The sequence below is a fragment of the Gasterosteus aculeatus genome, chromosome 6, assembly GCF_964276395.1.
Source record: "Gasterosteus aculeatus chromosome 6, fGasAcu3.hap1.1, whole genome shotgun sequence".
NCBI lineage: Eukaryota > Metazoa > Chordata > Actinopteri > Perciformes > Gasterosteidae > Gasterosteus > Gasterosteus aculeatus.
The window spans coordinates 20,579,972-20,607,315 of record NC_135693.1 but is presented as its reverse complement, the minus strand read 5'-3'; the positions used below and the strand labels follow the sequence as shown (position 1 = coordinate 20,607,315).

At 43.9% G+C, this 27,344-nt stretch overlaps 3 protein-coding genes and 1 long non-coding RNA gene across 12 annotated transcripts in view; 3 read left to right on the top strand and 1 right to left on the bottom strand.

Moving 5' to 3' along the window:
- Window positions 1-209: 209 nt before the first annotated feature.
- tspan14 (tetraspanin 14) lies at window positions 210-11,904 on the bottom strand. 3 transcript variants are annotated; one of them, XM_078104402.1, is made up of 10 exons: window positions 11,766-11,904; window positions 11,111-11,351; window positions 9,375-9,455; window positions 5,991-6,041; window positions 3,685-3,831; window positions 3,356-3,526; window positions 3,068-3,193; window positions 2,929-2,979; window positions 1,423-1,536; window positions 210-1,264 (listed from the first exon to the last, which is right to left on the bottom strand). In XM_078104402.1, exons 2-10 carry the CDS (start codon window positions 11,114-11,116, stop codon window positions 1,199-1,201), a joined length of 813 nt encoding a protein of 270 aa, XP_077960528.1. In that variant the 5' UTR covers window positions 11,117-11,351; window positions 11,766-11,904; the 3' UTR covers window positions 210-1,198. The 3 variants fall into 3 exon arrangements, with proteins under 3 accessions (XP_077960528.1, XP_077960527.1, XP_040034442.2); XM_078104401.1 differs by lacking the exon at window positions 11,766-11,904 and having other exon boundaries at window positions 11,111-11,752; XM_040178508.2 differs by lacking the exons at window positions 11,111-11,351; window positions 11,766-11,904 and adding an exon at window positions 10,779-10,975.
- Window positions 5,946-10,116, top strand: LOC144409459 (uncharacterized). Its single transcript, XR_013467904.1, has 2 exons — window positions 5,946-7,348; window positions 8,087-10,116. It is a non-coding gene; the product is annotated as an uncharacterized LOC144409459 (long non-coding RNA).
- Window positions 11,905-11,932: 28 nt separating the features above from the next.
- prkn (parkin RBR E3 ubiquitin protein ligase) lies at window positions 11,933-17,904 on the top strand. Of its 2 annotated transcripts, none has more exons than XM_040178503.2 (11): window positions 11,933-12,236; window positions 12,659-12,822; window positions 12,887-13,139; window positions 13,442-13,557; window positions 14,110-14,193; window positions 14,277-14,392; window positions 14,520-14,656; window positions 14,735-14,796; window positions 14,969-15,199; window positions 15,328-15,445; window positions 17,647-17,904. In XM_040178503.2, exons 1-11 carry the CDS (start codon window positions 12,230-12,232, stop codon window positions 17,748-17,750), a joined length of 1,392 nt encoding a protein of 463 aa, XP_040034437.2. In that variant the 5' UTR covers window positions 11,933-12,229; the 3' UTR covers window positions 17,751-17,904. The 2 variants fall into 2 exon arrangements, with proteins under 2 accessions (XP_040034437.2, XP_077960523.1); XM_078104397.1 differs by having other exon boundaries at window positions 11,955-12,236; window positions 15,641-17,904.
- A 1,530-nt stretch (window positions 17,905-19,434) lies between these two features.
- The window catches only part of ubr2 (ubiquitin protein ligase E3 component n-recognin 2), a 40,042-nt gene continuing 32,132 nt past the window's right edge, over window positions 19,435-27,344 (top strand). For 4 of the 6 annotated variants that reach the window (XR_013467903.1, XM_078104387.1, XM_078104392.1 and 1 more), the window contains exons 1-10: window positions 19,435-19,603; window positions 20,436-20,719; window positions 20,828-20,906; window positions 21,009-21,122; window positions 21,230-21,360; window positions 21,986-22,124; window positions 24,865-24,927; window positions 25,027-25,147; window positions 25,222-25,329; window positions 26,021-26,109. Coding sequence is in view for 5 of the 6 variants with exons in the window: in XM_078104387.1 (XP_077960513.1) it covers window positions 19,520-19,603; window positions 20,436-20,719; window positions 20,828-20,906; window positions 21,009-21,122; window positions 21,230-21,360; window positions 21,986-22,124; window positions 24,865-24,927; window positions 25,027-25,147; window positions 25,222-25,329; window positions 26,021-26,109 (1,212 nt within the window). In the remaining variant the exon portion in view is untranslated. Of the gene's footprint in view, window positions 19,604-19,733; window positions 20,720-20,827; window positions 20,907-21,008; window positions 21,123-21,229; window positions 21,361-21,985; window positions 22,125-24,864; window positions 24,928-25,026; window positions 25,148-25,221; window positions 25,330-26,020; window positions 26,110-27,344 lie in introns of all 6 variants that reach the window. The other 2 variants (XM_078104389.1, XM_078104391.1) reach the window with 2 other exon arrangements.

Below are 27,344 nucleotides of genomic sequence, written 5' to 3'. Positions count from 1 at the left end.
CGCATTCTTCCTCTTCAATCCTTGGTTCGACTATCGGCCGAACCCTCCTTTCCAGCAGCTTGGAGTAGACTTCACCAGGGAGGCTGAGTAGTGTGATACCCCTTCTTTTATAAATGTTAGTCTGTAATCAATCGTGATCAATTCAACACAAAGGTTTTACATAGATGTACTCATCTTAATGTGTTCAAAGGGACAAATACAAAGGGAAACACTGTGACCAAACTTCAGTTTTATTTAGGTGAATATAAAAAGCCATAAAAATTTCACTATATAAAATCCAATCAGATTAAAAATGAGACAAAAACCTCAATGAATTCATAATAATAATTCATCAACAGAAAATATGAAATCAGTTGAAGCAGAAAGTCCCAACAAACTCAAAATCTTCTCCGGTTTATTCCCGTCGGTTCAAAATCTTCTTATTCATACAAAATATTTTAACAAAAACATAATTCACTCAAAGCTCCAGGATCCAAAAAGTCTTCATATTCAATCAAATATGTGATCACATGACATTTAGTTCCCATTCATCTTCTGTGGTTTCTGCGGCTCAGTGGTCAGTACGTAGAAATAGAAGAGGAGTAGAACAGACCGGTTCACTGGTTGTTGTGGTGACGGGACTTCACAGAACAGTTTGTTTGACTGGGGGGGGGTCACTGGTAAAGCGTTAGCATTGAAGCAGACTTAGCATGCTAGCTAACTAGGGAGCAGTCTGCGTGTCAAATCATTTTAGTCTAACTCCCCTTCTACTCCTTTTCTTTTGAACATTTTGAGCATCAATTAATAATTGCAGTCATTTAACAATCACACATCGGTCCTATTGCCCTGTAAATCACAGTAAACTGAATAATTTCAGAACTTACAAAAGACCTGAGTTCAACCTGAAGAAGATGACGATGATGAAGGACGCACAGAGCATGATAGAGGAACTGAAGGCAGTGTGGTGAAGAGTTTCATCATCGAACAGATGAAGACACAGCAACATAAAAAAGGCCCAAAGAAAGATTTATGCATATTCAGCAGCATGTTTTCAGTAACCATAGCAACAAAGTCATCATGAGATCCTCAAACTGATGACAGGAAGTAAAGGGAGGTACAGCAAAGTTACTGAAGAAGAAGGCACATCTGAAGAAATTTGGTCCACCTGGCAGAGGCCACGCCTCCTCTGAAAGAAGCTCCACCCTCTGTGGGTGTGGCTTCAGTAGCTGAAATTGACCTTCTCGATGTCCGAGATCAGAGTCCTGGCCAGGTAGATCCCCACCATCTGATCCCAGGTAAACAGAAACATCAGGTACAGCACTCCAGTGGTAACCAGTGGAAACCATAATAAACACATAAAATGTGTGTAGTACTGTGTGTGTTGTGTGTGTTTTGTGTTGTGTGTGTGTTGTACAGCTAATTAAAGAATTACTGGGTAGTGACCTGCAGAAGAGAGATGACGATGAAGACTATGGCTACCGTGTAGAGGTTGCCAGGTAACCAATCCTCCAGTGCAGCAATGCAGCCTTTGGTGTAGATATGCTGAGTCCACTCACTCTGTGCAGGAACAGAAGAACATTACAGAAGCGCTCCCTCAAGAACCAGGAGAGGTTTGCACCATGCTGGCTAGTGAACACTAGTATTCAACTTGTATTCAGCTACGGCTTTATTTGTACAGAAAAGTTCTGGTTCTGTATAACCAGACATCCGTTCCACCAGACATGACATAGGGTGCTCCTCCTGTAGGCGTTTATGGTGGTCATGAAATAGATTCATGTTAATTTATCTGGTTCTAATGTTCTATACCAGGGGTATTCAACTGAAATGTAAATAGCTCCAGTTAGAGAACATTTCTAGAAGCAAATGTCCCGAAAAGCATAATGTAACTATTTAGGGTGATTAAATAGAGGGATAGAGTTCTAGCAAGATCTGCACCTAATCACATAACAAAGAATTGAACATATATGTATGACTGCAAATATAAATAATGTTCTCTCAATTAATAAATAAAAGTAGGGCTGCATTTCAAAATAAGAGAAAATAAATAAAGTGCTTCAATAAAAAAAAAAAGTGACTCTAAAATACATTTTAACTATTGAACAGTGTTATAGAATATAGAATATATATATATATATATATATATATATATATATATATATATATACACATATATATAATCTCCACCCCCCACTTAAGAATTCAGCTCTAGTTTGTCCTGCCAACATTTTAAACCTGGACGTGGATGCAGTGCCGTCCCCCTCCTCGTGAGGAGATGCTCATTGTGCTTCATAATGGCGTTTCACATCGACACTTTGAATAGGTGCTTCGGGTTCTAAGCATATGAGACTCTGGTTTAGTGATCCAGGGTGAAGTATGAACAGAAACGTGTCCATTCATTCTACTTTCGCTGTCCGCTATCTTTTTGCAGAGAGCCATTTGTTCCTTATTTCTCTCACACATCCCTTTCTCTCCCTTTCTCCCCCTCACTCGTCTTCTTAAATTTAGCCATCTCTGAGACGATATCTCCCTGCCTGGAATGCAAAGATTCCATTGGTCGAGTGGTATCACATGGAATGGCGTAACACAAATGCTACTAGTCTAAAATACTGCAGACCACCAAAGCTGCATCAGGTTTAAAATCACAACTGTCTGTTTTAGCTTAAGGACCGGGTCCGGATGGCATGACTTCTGGATCCGGATCCGGGCTGCGGCCCAGCAGGTAACTTCTGTTCTATACTTTGCTGTGATCACATGGTTCTCTTTATGAGCACTCAGAGCAGTTTGGAGAATTCTCTCTATCAGCAATGTATAACATGTTTCTGACAAACGTAGACCAGTCAGCTTACATCAGGTCATCTTCCTCACATCCTCCTCATCACAGTGACAGGGAGGCGGGCCTTCACCTCTATAAACAGGAAGCCACATTGAAAGAACAGGGAGTGACCTCACCGTTGGCCGATTTCTCACGTCGTATCCACACTGACTGTTCAGCACAGAGTCCTAAAACAAACACAATTACTTTCATTCTATGAGGCTGAATCAATTATTATTATTGATATTAATCAGTAGTCATCGGCGACAAACTCACAGCAGGATCTGTGATGCAGCAGGAGAAAGGAACTCCACACTTCTCTCTGCTGCGATGGGTTCCGTTACAGCTAAAATAAACATTTTGATTCCAGTCGTTTGGTCCCTGAGCTCCACAGCAGTGATTCTGTTAAAGAGGAACATACTCACAATTCTGATAGTAGAAGTAGATGATAAAGGTTCTGTTAGTAGAAGATGTAAAGGTTCTGTTTGTGGAGGAAGATGATAAAGGTTCTAATAGTGGAGAAACATACTAAAGGTTCTGTTCATGTTCTGGGGGATATGTTACCATCCTCTGCAGAGAGTCGATGAGGTTCTGCAGGTCGATGTCGTCTCTGTAACCTTTAACATTGGCTAAGAAGAAGTCGTTGATCCATTCTCGGACCTGACTCTGAAACACCACGGCCAGAACCGCAGCCGTCAGCTCCAACAAGAAGATGAAGCCGATCACACCAGAGAACTGAGAAGAACAAAAAGAAAACAACTGGAACGTTGAGAAAAATACGTAGATGGAGAACACCTGAAAAGAAAAACACTAGAACTTAAAAACCCCCAAAAGAAACTGAGGAGACATGTTTCTAATCGATATACTTTAGAAGACGGATGTTTTTAACGTACAAACTTTAGAAGACAGATGTTTTCTCTCAGAGCTCCCACACATCCGGCAAAGCCCAGGATGAATGTGACGCCACCAACGACCAGGACCAACCAGACCGGATCAAAACCATGCAGCTGGGTTACCTGCGTCAGATCCAACAGGACCCCCTGAAATCCACCACACACAGGCATATATATATATTAGTGCTGAGCAGAGATGAAAAAAGCAGGATTTTTCTGTGATTAATCGCATTATGTACAGAATTCTAAAAAAGATAGTGTACCAAGTGATGACCAATGACCAAAAGTTGTTGTCGGTTGTACGAAGTGAATGAAAGACTTTTCCAAGAGAACAGACTTGAGATAGTTAGGCAGATAATTACTAAGTAAACCTGGAGACACACTGAGCCTCTCATTGTGCACGCTCCGCCATCTTGGTCATGAAGAAAGAAAAAAGAATCACTTCAGGTTGAGCAGATACACAATGACTAAATTAACTTTCAACGTCCACTTTTTTATCCGTTCCTCCAACTTTACATTGTCTTACTCCTGCACCCAGCTAGTTAGACACACAAGGTCATTTACATTTCAGACGATGAAGAACTTCTCTTCTTCTGAACAATATGACCAAGAGAGAACCTTTCACAGGTGCTGATGTTGTACTTCAGAATGCTGCGTGAGTCTGCATGTCGTCACTCTGTTCCATACAACTTGTGTTTTCTCCTTGCGACATGTAAAAAGCCGGTGGCTTCTCAAGTTCCTTTGCTTGCCATGACCTTCAAAAATATAAATAAAAAAATGTGTCTGTGTATGTGCGCATGGGGCGCTGGTACCAGCGGACAGACTACTACCCCCCTTCCCCTGTTGGTCCAAGTTGTAAACACTGTGTACTGCTCTTCTTGTGTGTATTTAAATGAATACGGGAGTCAGGACATAGCGTCTAAGATGCTTTATTGTGTAGCACCAAAGTACACAAATCAAATAGGAGTAAAACTAAAACAAACAGAAGAACACGGTGAGCAAGATTAATTACACACTACAATTGAACCGTAAGTAGCTCCTACGCTTCTGTAGCAGTCAAATGTACAGTGTGACAACAGCAGGCGGACCGCTCTGCACCCGGCAGTGAGTAGGATTGTCACGATACCAACATTATGACTTCAATACCATACCTGCCAAAATATTACGGTACCCGATACTTACGATACGATACCACAAATACGAAACTGGAATATTTATCTATAATAGTAATAAATAAAAAACTAAGTTTCCCTTTTTTACCTGGCATCTGTTTGACTGTCTGTGGGATAAACGATGCTTAATTTACTTGCATATAGTTTGATATTCTCACATTCATATTTTCTTAACGAAAAATAAAAAGAGACGCACCCTCAGGCTCCACCAGCATGTAGCCTGTTGCATCAAGTGTGATGACCCCATGATCATATCGGCCCACATGAGTGAAATTGTAGGTTATTTTGCTGTATAAATTTCTGCTAGACTATTCAGGAACTTATTTGCGGTCTTGCTTTGTCTTGTGTTGCTTGATGTTTGACTGTGTTAGGAAAGTTGTTGTCAAGCTAGCCAACAAAGCTACAGGCTGCCAACTCTCACGTTTTCCCCGTGTGACACGCGTGTTTGCATGTTTTCACACGCACTCACGCCACACATCCAATTTATTACGCTAAAATCCCGCGCTGGTTCATCTCCAACCTCGCCGACGGTAAACGGCGCATCTGTAACCCGATAACTTACACCCCCCGCGCCCGGGTAGGACGTGTGGTCACCCGAGCTAAGCTAGGCTAAGGCTAATGGTGTTAGGCTGTATGTGGGTGAGCAGTCTGCTACGTGAGGGCGCGTCTCCCCTGATAACATGTGTGAGAGCTGCCCAGTCGATGTGTGCAGGCAGCCTGACACGGAGCGGAACAGTGAGTGCGCTCCAATTGCTGCTTTTTTTAAAGTACCGGTACTAAAAATATTCAAAACTGTATTGTTTTCAACGTAAGAGTACCGCGGCACCTTTCTAGTACCGGTACACCGTGCAACACTAGCAGTGAGATATCAAAATAAAGTCTGCTGCCTGCCAAAGAGCAATATCAGTTGTTACGGTTATATACCGGTATATATATATATATATATATATATATATTATATAAAGTAGTCGTTCTCTACCCGTTCTCTACCCGTGTCCTATGTGCTCACGAGTCCGTATTTCTTTTAGTTTCAGTCGGTTTTTGGGGGGGAGCCCCCCCTTGAAACACTGAATTAAGAGAAATATGCGGTTTTATTTATTTTTTTATTTGTCCCATGAATGTGTGTTTCCTCACCTTTTCACTCCACGCCCAGAAACCAACTGCGATGAAGGCAACACCAGCCAGCTGCAACAAGAAGACACACCAGTAATTAGTCGGGTCCAATAGAGCGGTTGGGTGCTGGGGGGCTGCCATGGATGACACGCCTCTTCAACATTGCGTGGAAGTGCCAAAAGGGGTGGTGGTACCTCTCTTCAAAAAGGGGGACCAGAGAGTGTGTAGGGGGGCATCACACTACTCAAGCCTAGTTTATGCTTCTGCGTTTTCAGAGAGACGCAAGGACACGCAGACGCAAGACACCTTTGCGTGTCTTTTCACACCTCCTTGCGTGCGTCGACCCATTTTTCTAGACTAGGGTCAAAAGCTACGCAGCCTCCTGCAGCGCACAAGGCTGTGATTGGTCCGCTAACTACGTCCTTTACGGAGTCTCACATTTCCGTTTTCACAGCAAAATACCAACATTATTAAAACGAAGAATGTTGAAGAATGAGCTCGGAGTAGAGCTGCTGCTCCTTTGCATTGAAAGGAGCCAGTTGAAGTGATTTGGGCATCTGGTAAGGATGCCCAAACGCCTTGGGATCCCCCTGTCAGAGCTGGTAGATGTGGCCCGGGAAAGGGAAGTTTGGGGTCTCCTGCTGGAGCTGTTACACCCGCGACCCGACCCTGGATAAGCGGTTGAAGATGGATGGATGGATGGATGGACAATAGAGCTGATAACACTAAATTGTCTGATAAAAGATCCAATAATCAAGGTTGATAAAAGCCTTTCCGGACTCCATCAACCACACAGGAAGTCTCTACATCCTGTCAGCTGAGAGGCAGACAGGAAAACGCTCAGTTTCAGGAAATGTAACTGCATGTGGACATTTGAAAGCGTGCAAGATAAAACAACACCGAAAGGCTTATTAACCACTGCCTCACCGAGAGCACCATAGATCTAAGTAATTATTGTGGCTGATTTTAATATTTGGGTAAATGTCGATGGCGACAGCCTTGCAACAGCATTTTTTTCATTGATGGATTCAAGTGTACAGAAACCTACTCATTGTTTTAATCACAACCTCAACCTGGTTCTGGTGTATGGTATTTATTTCGCTGTGTACCGGACTCGGCGGTTCCTCATATTGCTTTCAGGCACACTCAGAATGGAGACTGTGGAGCACTTTGTGGCTTCTCACTCAGAGACGGGTTTAGATCTCTGCACATTCCATTACATGTCATTTATCTGACACTTTTATCAAAAGGACTTACAATAAGTACATTTTAACCATAAGGAAACAAACTCAGGAGAACAAGTAACAAGAAAGTGTGATTTCATCAAATAAGCCGATTTACAACTTGCTGTAGATAAGAACGTGCGTGCGTGTTTGCAGGTGTGTGTGTGTGTCTCTTTAATGGCAGGTTCCCTGCTTTATTACTTGTGTGCGTGTTTGCAGGTGTGTGTGTGTCTCTTTAATGGCAGGTTCCCTGCTTTATTACTTGTGTGCGTGTTTGCAGGTGTGTGTATGTGTCTCTTTAATGGCAGGTTCCCTGCTTTATTACTTGTGTGCGTGTTTGCAGGTGTGTGTGTGTCTCTTTAATGGCAGGTTCCCTGCTTTATTACTTGTGTGCGTGTTTGCAGGTGTGTGTGTGTCTCTTTAATGGCAGGTTCCCTGCTTTATTACTTGTGTGCGTGTTTGCAGGTGTGTGTGTGTCTCTTTAATGGCAGGTTCCCTGCTTTATTACTTGTGTGCGTGTTTGCAGGTGTGTGTGTGTCTCTTTAATGGCAGGTTCCCTGCTTTATTACTTGTGTGCGTGTTTGCAGGTGTGTGTATGTGTCTCTTTAATGGCAGGTTCCCTGCTTTATTACTTGTGTGCGTGTTTGCAGGTGTGTGTGTGTCTCTTTAATGGCAGGTTCCCTGCTTTATTACTTGTGTGCGTGTTTGCAGGTGTGTGTGTGTCTCTTTAATGGCAGGTTCCCTGCTTTATTACTTGTGTGCGTGTTTGCAGGTGTGTGTGTGTCTCTTTAATGGCAGGTTCCCTGCTTTATTACTTGTGTGCGTGTTTGCAGGTGTGTGTGTGTCTCTTTAATGGCAGGTTCCCTGCTTTATTACTTGTGTGCGTGTTTGCAGGTGTGTGTGTGTCTCTTTAATGGCAGGTTCCCGGAGAGTGTTAACTAGAGACACCAGCCCTGGTGCTCTGGTTTAAAACTCTGCCTTCCTGCCTCGTCATCACAGCCATCCTGCTGCCACTGGGTGCCACACTGGCACCGAGCCGACACAACAGGTCATCAGACCGGCTGCTGGTCCGCCTGAAGCAGCGCTGGCAGCTTCAGGCGGATCCATGCTGGATAGCAGAAATGATTATAACTGTCTTTACGGACACAAGCTACAGCGATAAGCCACGCCCCCTTTCAGGCGCAAATGAAACAAAATAACTACAACTAGACGCGCGAGTAAAGTGTTTTGGTGTAAACACAGCATTAGTTCAATATCTCAATCTCTGTATGAAACTCGTCTTTCAGTCCCTAACCCCTAGTTTATGCTTCTGCGTTTTCAGAGCGACGCAGACTCAAGACCCCCTTGCGTGTCCCTCGTGTGTCCCTCGCGTGTCTTTTCACACCTCCTTTTGTGCGTCGACCCATTTTTCTAGACTAGCGTCAAAAGCGACGCAGCCTCCTGCAGCACCAGGCTGTGATTGGTCTGCTGACTACGTCCTTTACGGAGTCTCACGTCTCCGTTTTCACAGCACAATACGGCCGTTATTAAAAGGAAGGACGCTTACGAGAGAACGGATCAGATTGAAGAGCTTTTAAATATGAGCGCTTGTACAAGCCGTCATTGGCGGACTATGAGGACGCCGGACGGCCTCTGATTCATGGAGGGAGATCTCCACAAACGAGGGGAACAAACTCGTGGAGGAAAATACGGGACAAATGTGTCCTTGATGAAAAGCAGCAGTGTGGATGCACGGGGCAATAAAGTCTATGATCAATAAATAAAGCAACCAGCGACTTCCACACACAAAGACGTGACTCTCCAGGTCGTCTTCAACAAAACACGTGACTCCACCTGTTGTTCTGGAGGTGAATCGCTCTGCAACACACGCAGGACTTTACAACCAGGAAGTGAAACCAGCGCGTCGACGCGTAAAGACGCAGAAACACGCGGCGGCCTTAACACTCCCCTTATTAAAGAGTAAGTAGACATTTTTCTTTTTGATAATACTAATAGTTAGGGCTAGTTTAGGTTTATAGTAGCGGAATGAAAATGAAATGATATTGAAAAGCGTTTCACGATCTGCCTAACCAGGTTGTGATGCTGAGTAGGCAAGTTATCAGGAACATAAGCTTCCCATGCAAAATAAAACTGATTGAATTGAATAATCTGTACAGGCATCAGGTGCATACATGTGACTCACCCAAAAGATGATGTTGTAGCTGAACATGAGGTATTTGTAGCGGCAGCTCACCTCAGCACTCTCATATCGATAGTAGTACATCTGCCAATGATAAATTATGGTCATATATTGTTCTATACCATACACAGTATACCATTATATACTCTACATACAGTGTTCCATAATCTATATATAGTCAACACATATATATATATATATATATATATATATATATATATATATATATATATAGTTATTTACTATGTAAATATACTATTTATAGTGTTATAGATTCTACATTTTACTGTTAAATACTTCCTTCCATATCAACCGTTACATACTCTACATACAGATCACCCTTCATGGATTCTTATTTTTTTGCTAAAGCTAAAAACTAACAAAGTTAAACTTGAGTAAATACAAACTGCATTCTGATCATTTAATTTATTAAGGGAAAAAAACTCCCTGGCCCTATGTGAAAAAGTAATTTCCCCCTCAGCCTAATAACTGGTTTCTCCCCCATTAATAGATCATGGATGAACTGTGATTAACCACATCTAGTTTTCAGTAGCCACAGCCAGGCCTGATTTCTGCCAGACCTAATACATCAATAAATCACTCCAGTAGAAGAAGACATATATCAAAAAGCAACACATGATTTGATCTGAAGAAGAACAAATGAGAAACAGAGTAATTGACATGCATCAGTCTGGAAAGGGTTACAAAGCTGTATAAGCCATATACTGTAATATACTATCTATATACACTGTTATACACTATCTATACTTGTATACACTCTACACCGTTAAATACACTTCATACATACTGTGATGTACTCAACATCTATGCTGTTATATACTATGTAGTGTTATATGCTCATATACATATGTACTCTTAAATACTCAACATACAGATACTTTACATAGTGTACATTATATTTTTAGTAGTATGCATCTGCTAACCTACATGAATACCGTTAAATATGGTCTCACATACAACTATGTAGCTGCTCTACATACCGTTATTATACTAAAGATTATATATAGTCTTATATACTATGCATATATTGTGGTATCCTATCTTCTCATTTAGTGTTATACTGTGTAAGTTATACCGTTTTATACTCATGAGTGTTGTATACTGAACTGTCCAGAGCATCAAGTCACAGGTCTTCAGTTTCAATTTAGCTTAGCATAAGCTAATCTGTCTGTAGTTATTAGCGTGATTCTTCGTTCTTTGAGGAACAAATGGCCAGTTTGTCCGGTAAAGTTACCGTTTATCCGGTACGGTAACTTTACCGGACAAACGTATTGTTTGGGCAACGACTGTTAGCATGAAGAGTTTCAGTTTGTTTAGAGCGAACGCAAACAGGAAGCAGCTAATGCTAACTGACAGAATAAAGAGTTCAACCCGAGTCCATCTTACCTTCTGACGTCAGGTCAGTCCCTATGAACACGTGATTAACCGACGTAATGATTTATTGATTCATCAACACACTTATTGATTAAATGTACACTGACGTTAACGGACCGCGATAATAAGGACACTTCTTCTTCTGCTTCCGCCAGAAACAAAACACATCTCCTACTTCTTCTCTGGTTGCGCAGGCGAGACGCTGCGTTTTACTGCCCTCTGGTGTTCGTTAAATAACCATGAACATGTGTTTATATATTTTATTTACACACATCTGTGCATTGGTCGTTCAACGTTTTTTTGGCATTCAATCAATAAATTAGCTGACTGATTATATCACTGACCTTCATTAGTCATGTTTATTCAGTAATAATGAATATACATGATCAGCTGCTCCTCATGTATGCACAAAAACGGTGTATCAAAGTCACTAGGCTGCATCCTTGTAGCCTGCAGCCTTCAGCAGCCTTTGCGGTAGACCTGGGCTGCGTCCTCCAACAACCGCATAGGCTGAACCGAGCGGTCTCTGAAACGGGTCTGGCCTACGGGGGGGACTTTCTGCTTGCGTCATCAGCGTCACCTCCACTAAATGTAAAGTTAACGTTAGTTTATATTCACGCCACACAACTAAAGGAGCAAAGCGAGTACGGCTCCCGGCAACGTGAGCTGGTCGTTGTGTGTTTGTTATAAATGTGTGTTTGTTGTAAATGTGTGTTTGTTATAAATGTGTGTAGTACATTGATGCTCATAAGTAACTCATAACTAACAGTAACACGGACCCGGGGGGGTTCAGGTGAGGGTCTGGCTCAGGGGCTGTATGGGGGGCAGCAGGACGGAGTTAAGTTATTACTAAGTGCAGTTTGTTCTAAAGTCTTATGTGAATATAAAAACACGACATCGGTCACCAACGTCACGTAACTTAAGTGATTTCATTAACTAAGATGTGATGTTATAAACATTTCTATCGGTAGATAATGGAGTGAATTCTATTAACGTTACATTTGGTCGCATCACCCGCCTCCGTCCTGAAGAAATTAAATCCTCGGCCCGCACTGCATGCTGGGATATGCTGGGCAGCAAAGGACAGATCAGATGCGTCTCCTGGAGGACCGCGTCCCTCGACCGCGTTCGGAGGAGCCGACGGTTTGGGACAGGCGAGTCTCAGCCGAGTCGCTGCGGAAGTGACGTATGTGGTCGACAAATGCGTCCTTAAGGATGCAGACTAGCGACTTTGAGACGCAACTACAGTTACAGCTACAGATACACAAAAACACCGAGAACCATCTACTTAAGTTCATGTATAGGATGCACTTCCGATGCTAATTCACGGCGTAATTTCCCCGCAACTGTGCTGTAGTTCTATTGCAGGTTTGCAGCTTGTACGTGAATGCAGTAGGACTACATTACACAGAGTGCACCGCGATTGACGAAACTCAAATGGCGACTGAACGACAAATCGGCTGATGATAAGTGAGCCCTGCCTCGAATCTGCCACAAGTATACTTATACCTCACATACACTACAAGTATAGTGTATGTGAGGTATACGTAGGATTCGTTTTTCGTTAGTGTAGTTCTACGTGAGTTAAAGAATGACTTGTATTGTTATTGTATGTGACGTAATAGTATGACTCGTTTCCCTGCAGTCTCCTTGTCGTATAACTTGAATACTTCTTTTCAGTGAACGTGAGGAAGTATTTGTACTCCCTTAGTGTTCCCTGAGGCATAAGTATTTGCAAAGTTCTTTAGTGTACATAAGTTATAAGTGTTTGAACCACCATAGTGTACTTGAGGTATAGGAATGTGTTAACTTCTCTGTTGTACTTGAAGTGTAAGTATTGTACTTCTTTAGTGTACCTGAGGTATAAGTGTTGTTTACTTGTACTCCCTCAGTATACGTGAGGTACAACCTGGGGCCCTGCGTCCCCGTGGAGCTGCAGGAGGAGGCCAGCGTGGCGGACCTTCAGCAGCTGGTGGGGAGTCAGCAGGGGGTCCACGCTGAGCTCCTTAGGGTGCTGTTTGCTGGAAGAGAGCTAAAGAGCAGCTTCACACTGCAGGTGAGGAGCCATTGCTCACATGCTCTTTGCTACCTGCTATATTATCATCTCCTCCTCCTCTCAGGGTTGTGACCTCCCGGAGCAGAGCACTGTCCATGTGGTCCTCCCTAAGTCGGCCCCAACCCCCGGACATCTGCTCCTCCTGCGGGAGCGCCTGGCTGGAGGAGGTCAGGAGGAGGGGAATAGTTTGGCCAGGTTAGATATCAGCTCGTCACGCTTCCCCTGCACCCCCCCCGGCCTGGACGGGAGTAATGGTGGAGGAGGGGAAGGAGCAGAAGGAGGTGACAGAGAGCAGATGCAGGCTGCCAGTTTGAAAGGTGAGTTAAGGAGGCCACAGTGTCGGTATTCTTTTAGTACTTTAGTAGCATAACTGTACTCTATTCAGTAGTCCACTAGTATGCGCGTACTCCAATAGTATGCCAGTACTCTACTAGTTTTTGGTACTCCAGTAGTATTCAGTACTCTAGTACTATGTCAGTACTATACTAGTATTCAATACTCTAGTACTATGTCAGTATATGTGAGGTAACAGTATTACTGTGCAGTACTCCAAACTCCTGCAGTACTCCTGTCCTAGTCCCTATTGAAGTACTTTGACTGTGTGTACTTGTGTCGACAGGTGTGCGTACCTGCAGTACTTTCTTTGTGTACTGTAAGAGATGTAAGTCAATCCAACCCGGCAAGCTCAGGGTGTGTTGCAGCAGCTGCAGAGAAACAACATTCACCCTCAGCAGGGTAAATACATTCACAATGTCATCTTCGTACAATAATGTCATGTCATGATAAGAAGGGAGGTTTGGACAAAACAACACACGACCACGTCTGTATCGTTTGTACAATAAGTTGTGTGTATGACATGAAAGCTGAGTTAAGATGACTGTGTGACATGTATGTCCAGTGTCCAGAAGGCCACTCAGTGTCTCACCATGATCACATGTAGGTCTCAGGATAACAAACATGACAATCCTTGTGCATACGCAAAACCTCGCTGTTTATGATACCTTATCCAAGTCTATATGTGGGTGCTGGAAAAGAAAACCTTTGAGTAGGCTTGGGGCGTGACTTGTATGTGTGTCAACTCTGTCTCCATTTTGCAAACATTAAATATCCTGTTTTTATGATTTTACACCGGTGTCGAGAGAGAATTCTTCTAACAAAAGTGCATTCAATAAAAACAACATGTCATCTCCATACATGTATATATATTTAATATTTTATCAATGGATGATGATGATGTGGATTGTACTGATGATAATGAAGATGTCACAGCTTTGTCCTCTGTCTCAGGGTCCGTCCTGTTGGGACGATGTCCTCCTCCCAGGTCGTGTTCACGGCTTCTGTCAATCAGACGCTTGTGTCGGCAACGAAGCGGTAAGGAGCTGTCAGTGTAGTGTGTGCTCAATTCATCCAGTGGCATCCTGGGACATGTAGTGTGTGTGTGTGCGCACGCGCAGGAGTTTTACATGAAGTGTGCGTCCCATCCAACGCCAGAGGACGAAGTGTCTGTGGCCCTCGACCTCATTATGACCAACAGCCGGGAGGTCCCCTGTATGGCCTGCTCCGACACCACGTAATACACTCACACACAAACCAAGTAACACACACACACTGTATGCACACAATTTGATCTTTATTTTCTGCAGAAAATAAACCTGTCTCTCCCTTCCGGTCATCCTCCCTTCCTGTCTGTCTCTCAGGGAGCTGGTCCTGGTATTCCAGTGTGCAGAGCGTCATGTGATCTGTCTCCACTGTTTCCATCGTTACTGTCAGACTCGTCTCAATGACAGACGTTTTTTTTCTCACCCTGTGATTGGTTACTCGCTGCCATGTGCTGGTGAGACTCACTGACTCAATGTGTCATCAATACAATAAGTCATTGATTATAAATAACATGTGATATTTGTGTTTCCAGCCGGCTGCGCTGACTCTCTCATTAAAGAGTTGCATCATTTCAGGATTCTCGGGGACGATCAGGTGAGTGTCTGCTCCTCCTTTCATCCTCTCTTCTTCATCTTCCTCCTCTCTTCTTCTTCCTCCTCTTTTATGCTTTCTGCTACAGTTAGCTTTGCTTGAAGTTTACACTGTATGTGAAGTAAGCAATGTAACCGTGGAAAAAGATTGACTTGAGGTCTGTCGTGTTTCTCAGTATGGGCGTTACCAAAAGTACGGGGCGGAGGAGTGTCTTCTTATGAATGGAGGACTGATGTGTCCGTCACCTGGCTGTGGAGCGGGGCTTATCCCACCTGATGACAGCAGGAGGGTGACGTGTGACAGACATCTCGGCTGTGGCTTTGTCTTCTGCAAATGCTGCAGGGAGGGGTACCATGAGGGGGCATGTCTCACTGAACAGGCCCCACCCATAGCGGAATCCTCCCAGGTGAGCTGACCAATCAGAGGAGACTATATATACCTAGGTTGACTTGTTCCAGATTGAGTTCTACATCTGTACAGAAAACAAAGCCAATATATGGATACATTAGAATACCTCCTGCTTCTCCTCCTCAGGGCTTCGTGGTGGAGGAGGAGGCGTCTGTCAAAGGGAGGTGGGATCAAGCCTCCTTGCTCCTCCTGCAGGAGACGACTAAACGCTGTCCTCAGTGCTCGGTTCCTGTGGAGAGAGACGGTAACACATCAAACTGGTTTAAACTGAACAGTAGCTCAGATTGACCTCCTGTTTCTACTGTGAACATCATGGTTGTTCTCTCGTCAATAAGATAATAACTTTGAAGAGATGACACTGAATTTGCCTCAAATCTCAAATTGCAGTGAAAGGAGTTCCACAGTTTAATTCAATTTCAATTCATTTTGTTTTGTATAGCCCAAAATTGCAAATTACAAATTTGCATCAGAGGGCTTTACAGTCTGTACACATACGACATCCTCTGTCCTGAAACCCATCGGCACAGGAAACACTCCCCAACAAACGAAAAACCCCTTCCATGTGGAAAAAAGGGAAGAAACCTCAGTGAGGGCGTCAGAGGAGGATCCGTCTCCTGATGGACAGACTACAATGACGCCATGTGTACAGAATGAACAATGTAAAATATGTTTAATACATTCAGTTCCTATAACAGAAATGAGTCAAATAATTGCAAGTAGTAAGCAGGTGTACAGCAGGGACAACTACCATCAGATAGAACCACCATCACATAGAACCACCATCACATAGAACCACCATCCACATAAGCCTGTGTGGAGGGAGAGCACAGAGACTTTAGGAGAGGGTAATGTTGGTTTACGAGTACAGTAATATGATTAATATCTAAAATAATAATGACGATGATGATGATGGCAGCAGCAGGCGTCAGCAGGGCCACGGTAGGTGTCAGGACCAGGGTCCCGAAGGAACCACGATCTACGGAGACCTGCTAGGGGAGAAAGCACAAAAACCTCCCGGAAAGAAGCTGAATTAGTCATGTGCATTAATAAAACGTGAATTATGGTAGAACGAGAGCGTGAGAGAGGAGCTCGGTGTGTCCTAAGAATTCCCCCGGCATTCTAAGCCCATAGCAGCTTAACTAAGGGCTGGTCCGGACTAACCTGAGCCAGCCCTAACTATAGGCACAATCACAGAGGAACATTTTAAGTTTTACTTTAAAAGAGCTGACCGAATCTGCCCCCCGGACTGAAAGTGGAACCTGGTTCCACAAAAGAGGAGCTTGATAACTGAAGGCTCTGGCCCCCAGCCTACTTTTTAAAACCATAGGAACAACAAGTAACCAGCATCTATGGAGCGCAGCTCCTTGTAGGGCAATAAGGTGTTACAAGCTCTTTAAGATACGACGGTGCCTCACCAGCAAGTGCCTTGTAGGTGAGGAGAAGTACCTTAAAATTAAAATTGTTTGTTTATTTATCATAGACTTTATTGGCCTGTGCATCGCCACTGCTGCTTTTCATCGCGGACACATTTGTCCCGTATTTTCCACCACAACTTTGTTCACCCCTCGAACGGCAAACCAGCGTTTGCCGCGATCTCCCTCCATGAATCCAACCCACTTATACAACCCGTCATTGGCGGGTTGTATAAGTGGTCATATTTACGCATTTCTTCCGAAAAAAGTTCTTCAATCTGATCCGTTCTCTCGTAAACATTCTTCGTTTTAATAATGGCGGTATCGGGCTATGAAAACGGAAACGTGAGACTCCGTAAAGGATGTAGTTAGCAGACCAATCGCAGCCTTGTGCGCTAGAAAAATTGGTCGACACACGCAAGGGACACGCAAGGGGCTCTTGCATAAACTTGGCTTAAGGTGATGAAAGCTTCTCCAGACCGAAGTCACCGAGTCACTTGCTGAGAGCTGTTGTTGAAGTTTCTCAGACATCCAGTCAATTAGCGTCTTTCACTGCCTTGCTAAACCTGTATTTTGACTCTGTGTACAAGTCTTTGTCCCCACTCCTAAATGCCTGATCCTTCTGGAGTCGTAGCTTTCTGAGTTCCGCTGTGAACCAGGTTGGTCGTTGTTATAACTCACCCCGGTGCATGATTAAATTAGGACGCATAGAAAGGGCAGCTTCTTCTTAAGAATAAAACTCTTGGCAAATAAAAGACTTATTGCTAAGGGATCTAACATTTAGTAGTGTGATTTTAACTTACAGCAGAGGGAATAGTGGAAACTGTTTTAACATATGAGGTTATTTCTGTGTAAACTGTGTACAATTTCAGCATGTCCTTTCAGTGATCCTAACTGAAATTAGGGACCTGGAAACGGAGCCAGTGGAGACCACACTTTGTGCACAGACCGTTCATATTACAGTAGTGTCTTATACTATATATATACTACTGTTAATAAGTACTTTATGACCCTTTGATGTCGCCCCCTGCAGGCGGATGCATGCACATGCAGTGCCCCCTATGCAGGGCTGAGTGGTGTTGGCTCTGTGGAGTTTCCTGGAACACAGACTGTATGGGCAACCATTGGTTTGGATAAAATACGATTTACAACTTCACGTCTCCTGCTCAAAGGCACTTGGACAGCTGGCAGTCGAACAACCAACTTATGTAACCTGTCTAAAGTATCAGTGTTCATATCAGAAATGTAATCTTGACCTTTCAGTCAGTCCAATTAAATATGTTCACTCAAATTTTGTATTACATTGTTTTATTATCATTTGGGGTCAGGTGTTTATAGCCTAATGTGAAGTCATGTGATCATGGTTGAGTTGCTTTATAGCAGATAGCAGACTGTGGGGAGCCACCCACTAGTGGGTCACGGTGCTATTACAGGTGGGTCGCATTTGGAAATTCAGAATTATTTTATTTCATGGACTTTATTCAGAACTTCCCATATTACAAAGGAGAAATGTACAGGGACTGCAGTTGTCTCTGACAAAACGAGATACAGATCCAAGCTCAACATTGAGCATGAATTGAGAGGCTGAATCTGTCTGCATCCCTGTTATGAAAAGGTTTGTAGTGGAAAGCAGGTTCATTGCAGCCACTAATAATGACAGCGTCTTACAAAAGTATGAGATCGCACATACATATCTAATTTTGTTGTTTTGCACAGGTTGCACATAAGGGTTGTTTTGAAAAGATTTGTCGTGTAAAACACTTTATTGTAAAATATTTTTAACTTTTTCACAGGTTGCACTTTTGTTATTCACTTGAAAAGATCTTCAGCGCAAAAGAGGTTAATTACAGCCACAACTAACTATTTTCTGCCTACAAACTATTTCCCTCCCATCCCCCCCGTCGGCCGGTCCCTGGAGGAAAGTGGGTGGATTATATATAGTAATATTTGTTAAGATGCCTGCGCAAAACAACAACATAACAAGAACGAAGACTAGCAGTGTACTTCCCAACCGGAGCTCGTACGAGAGAATAAATTCTAAAGGTTTCACTAAAGGTATCTAACACTGATGTGTTTGATGTCTCCAAGACATTCTTGAAGTCTAACTAGCTGGTCCGTCTCTTCTGGCTTAACACTAACTACATATTAACTAAGTACTATCTACTAACTATGTACTACAAGACTACGAAATACTAAGTAAAGTATATTTACTGTACTCCATATTGTACGTTTTATTGTACTAATGTTACCCAGTTCCACATTGGGCATTTGACTCTACTACTACATGTCAGAGTAGTAACTTTTTTTCGTTTGGCTACAGTTTTTGTATCATGATACAAAATACAACATTAATAACATATGTCCATGTATTTGTACGGATTTATTTTAGTTATGAAGGATGGGTCATGACCAAAAGAACTAGGTCACGGGTACAAGCGGCCGAAATGGGTTTCCTCAGGAGAGCGGCTGGCGTCTCCCTTAGGGATCGGGTGAGAAGCTCAGCCATTGGCGAGGAGCTCGGAGTAGAGCCGCTGCTCCTTTGCGTCGAAAGGAGCCAGTTGAGGTGGTTTGGGCATCTGGTGAGGACGCCCCCTGGGCGCCTCCCTAGGGAGGTGTTCCAAGCACGGCCAGCTGGGAAGAGGCCCCGGGGAAGACCCAGGACCAGGTGGAGAGATTATATCTCTGCTCTGGCCTGGGAACGCCTTGGGATCCCCCAGTCACAGCTGGTAGATGTGGCCCGGGAAAGGGAAGTTTGGGTCCCCTGCTGGAGCTGTTGCCCATAAGCGGTTGAAGATGGATGGATAGTGGATAGTGGATATTTGTTATTATTTGGCCACGCCCCCTCAGCAGTTGATGGTTTCCGTTTCCGGTTCTCTTTCGTCCAGCAGCACAGCAGAGGGAGGAAGATGGCGGCGGCCCAGTCCGACAGAGACCCACCGTTTCTTCTAGGTTCTGAGTTCCTGAACTTCTCCGCCAAAGACACCGCGTTGGTAAGCGCGCTCTCGAGCTCCGCACCTGTTACGGCGCCGTTGCGTCACAGCGCGATCTCTCACCGGCTTAACGCATTCTTCCTAATCTGCTACACTGAGCTAATGCTAACGCTTTTGCTAATGCTTGCAGTGATCTGTAAAACATCTGGATGAGTGACACCAACCGTGTCAGCGCCAACTATCAGCGCAGACACCGACTCATCGAGTTATGAAGTAACATCTGCATTATTTAACATGTATTCCACGGTAGAAACGTCTTCAACACGGGTGTTTCAGGCTTCATGCTCTCGACTGCAGGCGCCCTACTGCCAACATGTGTGTAACGTTGGAAACATCTGTAACAACAGGTGTTAAAGCTTCATGCACTAACTGCAGGTGTTACGGCTTAACAGGCGACCCTTTTAACTTGTTAAAAATAGGAACAAGACACATAGCTGTCATTGTGAATGCTGCTTGTTTAAGCTTTTCAATTAAACGTCAATCCTTCTCAAGTGTATGTACACATTTGTGTGTGTTTTTATATAAATATGAAAATGGTCAAAACATCCCGGTTTCGACGTTGGAGAGAGTTTCCCTTCCTTTTAAATAAAGTTTAAAAGTATAAAAAACAATTGCATAACATCACTGTCTTTAGAGCCTATTTTGTCTAAACATGTGTGAAATAGAAACTCTTGCACAGTAAAAAATTGATAATCGGGATTGTAAGTCATAGAATTGAGACGTAAAACAGTCAAAGGACAGGAGAAGCAGCTCTACTTTATTTAATGTTACCATTTACGTTTATTCATTTTATTTAATGTTAGAAACATCTGTAATCTGCCCCCCTCTACAGCGATGGCTGGTGTCGGCCAACCTACAGCAGGAGGTGTACCATCACCTTGCTGTGTATGTACCCAGGATCCTTTGCCTGGGGCCCAGTGGAGGGAGCAGCAGGGAGGAGCAGAAGGAGGAGCAGAGGGAGGATCTGGTCTCTCAGATGCTCCTCCTGGCTCCTTTGGAGTGGCTCCTGCTGGGTGAGGAGCCGGCCTCAGGCCTGGCTCTCCTTCAGGAGAACAACCAGCCATCACCTCTGTGTGGACACGTGTTCAAGGTGGGAGAGCCCACCTACTCCTGCAGGTAACGCACACACACACAAAGGTAACACACAGACACACACAGGTAACACACAAACAGGTAGTACACACACATATACTATGTCCATGCATTAACCGTGTGTGTTTCTAGGGAGTGTGCAGCTGATCCGACCTGTGTGCTGTGCATGAAGTGTTTCCTGGAGAGTATTCACAAAGAACATCGGTATAGGGTAAATACACACAGTGGTAAAGCGCACACACACAAAATATATATATATATATATATATATATATGTTTCCAAATCTATTGGATTATTATATATGTGCTGTAGATGACTACGTCAGGTGGTGGAGGCTTTTGTGACTGTGGAGATGCTGAAGCCTGGAAGAAAGGTCCATACTGCCAGAAACACAAGCCTACCGAAACCAACAGAGACACAGAGGAGGTGAGAGACGCCTGTCTGTCTCTACTCTCTCTTTCTCTGTGTAACGTGTCCTCTCTGTCTCTACTGTGTCTGTCTCTTAGTGTAACATGTCCTGTCTGTCCCTCTAGGATCCTGTATCTGTGCTGCCTGCTGATATGGTCGCTCGTGGTTTCAGCATCTTTTCAATCCTCCTCAAGTACGCTGTGGACATGCTGACCTGGGATCAGGAGAACCAACTACCTGAAGGGCTGGAGCCACCGTACGCATGCACACACACAGACACACACACACACACACACACACATTAGCTTCAACTTTATTGTCATTGCAGAGAACCGGTACTGAGACAACGAAATGCAGTTTAGCATCTAACCAGAAGTGCAAGAGAGCAGATAAAGTGCAGAGTATATATAAATAAATGTACAGTGTGAAATATACATGGAGCAGTATATACATTAAGCAGCAGGGTTGTAAATATGAACTAGAAAAGAAAAGAAAAGAAATTGTGGCCTAGACCGCCCGCAGGTGCCTGTGCATGAGTAGGCCAAGCAGGCATGGGAAGGTTAGCCACAAAGGCTAGCTAGCAAGCTAAAAATACAACCCATTCTCTCTGGCTGTTTTAGCCACTTGTCAGCAGTTAGTATTAGTAGTGCAGTGTAGTGTATTACTAGTGCAATGCTAGCGCCATGTTGGCTTCGTGCTAGCGCGCCCCCTGGTGTGCAACATTATTATATTTGTTCGTGATGAGTGCCTTTTTTATTTGCCAGTATGTGGTAGACTTGATTTGAAATCACTAGGCTCAAGTTATGATGTAATAACACTTTCTTTGTGTCTGTGTGTTACTCTCTATTTGTGTGTGTGTGTGTGTGCGTGTGCGTGCGCAGGGCCAGAGAAGACACCTACTACTGCATGTTGTTTAACGATGAAGTGCACACATATGAACAGGTCATCTACACGCTGCAGAAAGCCGTCAACTGCAGCCAGAAAGAAGCCGTCAGCTTTGCCACCACCGTGGACAGAGACGTCAGTAATCACCTGTATATGTATATAATCATAAATACACTGTATCATGTATGAATATTTATTAGGGGAAAAAATGTACGAATTAATCACACATTTTGCAATTCATTAATCTCGATTAATGGCTATTAACAAATGTTGTTGTTACAATGTTGTTTTTAATGTTTGTTTTTCTTTTAAGACAAATCTTAAAAGTAAGGAGTAATCACTTTAGAAAGTGTGTATTTTATACATATACATTTTTTTAAATCGTTAGTGTTATTTTAAACACAAAACTGCACACATTTGATCTTCTTGGAAGCAGAATTCCACCGGGTGGAACATGTTGAACTAGCAACTCTTCCTGCTGTCCTCGTTCACTTTGCTCTCAACTCTCCATAATTTAACGGCTGTGTTTGAAGTGCCAACAAATTTCCCACATTTCGCAGGACGTTTTCAAACCACGGTCTTTTAGGGACACAGTGGTGGTCCTCTGCAAACTGTAACGCGCAGGGTAACGTTAGACAGGCATGAAAATCCCTCACCTTTTAGCCAAATTCGCCGTTTTGAAACCAAAATAGGTGACCTACGTGAATAGTGTAGATTCGGTGAGTTATTTTTTTTGGGGGGGGGGGGGGAGGTATGGCGGCAAATCACTGTCAAAATTTGAGAGCGCAATTCAGGTTGATGCGCGCGCATAAATCAAACATCCGCGAGCAAAAGTCCGGTTTTGCTCGCGCGAAACCGGACTTGCTCGCTCGCGGATGTTTGAGGTATTTCCTCGCTTGCGAAACGTGAACTTCGTTGCTCGCGAGGAGAATCTCTGCTCGCGCTCGAAGGAGTTTTCTACGCGCTCGCTGTTGTTCTTTTTGGCAGTAAGGGGGCGGAGCCAGTCACCATGGTCTCTACACCTGAAGAATATCTGTGGGGGGGCGTGGCGGCGGGGGTTACAAACACGCACGCGCGTGCAGGCACATCAGTGGGCCGCAAATTACTTTCTATTCAGAATGGTGGTCCCTGGGACAAAACCAGTTGAAAACCCCCTGCCCTAGAAGGGTAATATCCTTCTCACCTTTTTCACCCTTGACCCGTTTTCATGCCTGGTTAGATGTTGAGATCGAAGTAGCATAGCAGCTAGCTTAGCATAGCAGTGCTTTAAGTGGTCCGTTGGCCACTCACCCCCCTTCTGTTTGACACCTGGAGTAATTCCTCTGCACTCCGTGCAGAGGAACCGTTGTGTGTTGCGCCTCTGTTTTATTTTACTTCGGTAAATGATGGGAGAGTTGATGTAACTGACTGCAGCTAGCAGCCGTTTCACTAGCTTTGCCGGAAGTAAACAAACGTACGTTAACTACGCTAAAATATTTTTTTGCCTTAATCTCGGCCACAAATTTATTATTGCGATTAATCACATGATTTTCTGGGATTAATCACATTGTTGTGCTTCGAAATTAATTAATGATTAAAAGTAATGTATTGCTCACTAGGGCTGTCACGATATAACATTTATTGCGATATGCAATATTATTGCAATTTTCAAACCATTTCATGCCACTGATAACATTATCACAGTATAATAGCATAGCAATAAAAGTACGCTATTTTAAAGAACAAAGAACGTTTTATTTGTCACAATAGTTAGACATTAGAATCGGAATGTGAAAAGATATATCCTATATAAATAAAACCCCAAAAATAATTGCAAGGGACACAGAGCGAGCGAAGCATCGGGCTTGGTGCGATGCGGTCGGGTCGAGGAAATGTGTCCAGCCGAAAGGCGCACCGCGGCAACCCGGGGAAGTTTTAACGCAGGGCTCCGTGGCTGCAGGCAGAGACGGGCGGCTCGGTGCCGCTAACAATTGGCCGGTCCAAAGAGGCGAACGAGCAGTCCGGAGGAACCAACAGTAGTTCAGGTTGAAAGACGGGCGGATGGTTGTTGTTTTGGGTGAGATTTTAGCTTGGTCCACTGCTTCTCTTCACCTGTCGGTGTCGCTCTGTACGCGCTGCCTAAAGCCTGATTTATGCTTCTGCGTTTTCAGAGCAGACGCAAGCCCCCCTTGCGTGTCCCTTGCGTCGCTTTTCACACCTCCTTGCGTCCTTGCGCGTGTCGAGCCATTTTTCTAGGCGTGCGTCGAAAGCAAGCAACGCAAGCCGATTGGTCCGCTGACTACTTCCTTTACGGAGTCTCACATTTCCGCTTTCACAGCCCGATAGCACCATTATTAAAACCAAGAATGTTTACGAGAAAACGGAGCAGATTTAAGAACTTTTGTCGGAAGAAATGCGCAAATATGACCGCTTATACAAACACGTTACTCCGCCTGTTGTTCTGGCGGTGAATTGCTCTGCAACACACGCAAGACTTTTAGAAGCATGAATTGAAACGAGTCCGTCGACGCAGACGAATGCGCCGGCCTTAAGCCCCACACAAGGGAAAGGGACAGAAGCAGCGCGACTTAAATGTTGGTGACGTTCATTTATATGTAAAATGAATATTGCAGCACCAAAAATGACTGCACGCGATTTCACGCGATATGTCACTTTATCGCATATTGCGACAGGCCTATTGCTCACTTCTATTTATGCAAGTTCTACAGAATATGTTCACCGAGGTTAGGTTATCAACTTTGGTTCCATCAACTCTGCCTGGAAGAGATTTAAAAGGAAAATTTGTCTATGTGAGAGTTTGCTACCATTCTTTGTTTCTGTCCCCGCTGCAGCAGTCTAAGGCCTGCCCTCAAATGTGTGTGTGTCTTCTCTACAGGGCAGGAAGTCAGTTCGCTATGGAGACTTCCAGTTCTGTGACCAAGCCAAGTCTGTTATAGTGGTGAGTGTCTTTCATCACTGAGACATGACGGAGGAGGTGAATATACTTGTATAATATAAAAATCACTTCAAGTTTCCTCCTTCTCCCGACCCCCCATAGAGGAACACCAGTCGTCAGTCCAAGCCTCTCAGGGTGGAGGTGATGCACTCATCTGTTGTTGCTCACCAGTGTTTTGCTCTGAGGGCTCTAAGCTGGTTGGGTCAGATTATTCAGTACTCTGGTAGGTTTGCCACTCATTACCCATAATCCTTCACTGTGTGTGTGTGATGTAAGTGTGCCCTTGCTGCGTTTCAGACGGCCTGAGGAGGATTCTGTGTGAGGTCGGCCTGCAGAAAGGTCCAGAAGGAGAATACTCGTCTCTGGTGGACAAACTGATGCTCAATGACTCAAAGATGTGGAAAGGTGAATACCAATACATTACTTGTACAATACTTATACACTACTTGTATTCTAGGCTTATTCTACTCATACACATCGTACGCATATACAGATGTATAAACAATGCATATGAATCTGCATATATATGTGGATATTCTACGCATATACTACATGGATACTTCGTACAGTGGGGAGAACACGTATTTGATACACAGCCGATTTTTCAGGTTTTCCCACTAACAAAGCGTGTGTGTGTGTGTGTGTGTGTGTGAGTGTGTGTGTGTGTGTGTGTGTGTGTGTGTGTGTGTGTGTGTGAGTGACGGAATCTAAAACAAATCCGGAAAATCACATTGTATGATTTAAAAAAAAAAAACTTATACATACGCATATATTAGGAATATGCTACGCATATATTTATATATATACGCATATACTGCACATCATACGGATTTACTGAAAATACATACATTATATATATATATATATACACTGCATATATTATACTCATACAATACATTTACATAGGCATATGCTACTTAGATACATATGCTTTCACTATGTATTTACTGCGCCTCTACCATGCGTGCATTCAACGAATATACCACAAATATAATACTTTAATGCTACCAATATATTTGGCATATACTACACTTATGCAATATATGATATGCAAGATGTAATAAATAAGTCTAACAGATGTGTGTTGTGTCTCAAGGAGGAAGGAACATCTACCACCAGCTGCTGATGAACAGCCTCCTCATGGACTTCAAATACAAGAAGGTCTTTGCCATCCAGTTTGCCAAGGTAACAAACTAACCAACTAAATCCCTCAACACAGTTCTACTGCTTATCAGGTTTAACTAATCCTAACAACCAGATCCTCTAAGTCACTAGTTCCAAAACTGGGGAGGTAGAGAGGGAGAGAGAGTTTTGAGTCTTAGAAAAACCTTTATTTTACATAAAACAATATCAATAAGATGACAATTTAGCAGTTATATAAAATATATAAAGCATAATCAATTTAGTATAACATATATAGTGTAATCCAGCGATTCCCAAAGAGTGGGCCGCAGCCCACCAGGGGGCCGCGATGGTACTGCAGGTGGGCCGCGAGAGGTCATTTACAATAAATAAATAAAAAGTTTTTAATTTTCAATTTTGAAAAGTTTGAAATTAATATAAAAATATGTATGATGCGGCACATTAGTTATGTGAAACATTAATTGATGAAGCACAAACAATTTAAACGAACAGATTGGTTAATCGGTTGATCCATACTGGTTGTACAAGGCGCTCAAGGCCAAACACGCCAAAGCTCGTCTACGACGGCGAGATGCTGAGCGGCGCTCAAGCGCGTGAGGTATGGAGCTTGTTTCAGGGCGCGTCGGAGAAACAAAGCTGTCGTTCTCGCCGAGCGCTTGATGAGATTAAAGAGCGAGAGACGGCGCCCTTTTCTTTAAAGTAGCTGAACCGTCTTAACAGGGAGAATAAGTTATTCTAAAGGGGCCCTTGGCAGGCGGCGTGGCTGGAGAGCAGCCGAAGATTTAAGGCGTGGATGGCGAGGGGGGCGGCGGGAGCGGACGCACCCCGCAGCATCGATCGGACCCTGAAAGCACCGTCTCCACCTCAGAGTTCAGATCAGAGTTGTGATTAAAGGTTTGGGTGGGCCGCCAAAGATTTTCAGATTTCAAAGTGGGCCGCGGCATTCTTGAGTTTGGCAGCCGGTGGTGTAATCAATATAATATAATCAAAGTCGATCTGGACCCCGCCGTTCCAGCATCTCCTTCTCGGTCAGTAGGCCGCCCCGCTCAGGATCCTCCTCAGCCGGACGGACGCCTCACCTTAAAGACCCCCCCCCCCCCCTCCTCTTCCATATCCTCCTCGCTGTCCGAGCTTCCACCTCGGACAGGACCCCCACCAACGAGCGCCCCCCGAGCTCCTTCACCTTCCCGTTGGACCCCCATCCTCTCTTTCACTTTGTCACACACGAGACCCGCCCGCTGGGCTCCATTCAACCCCCCGTCCACTCCGACATTCAT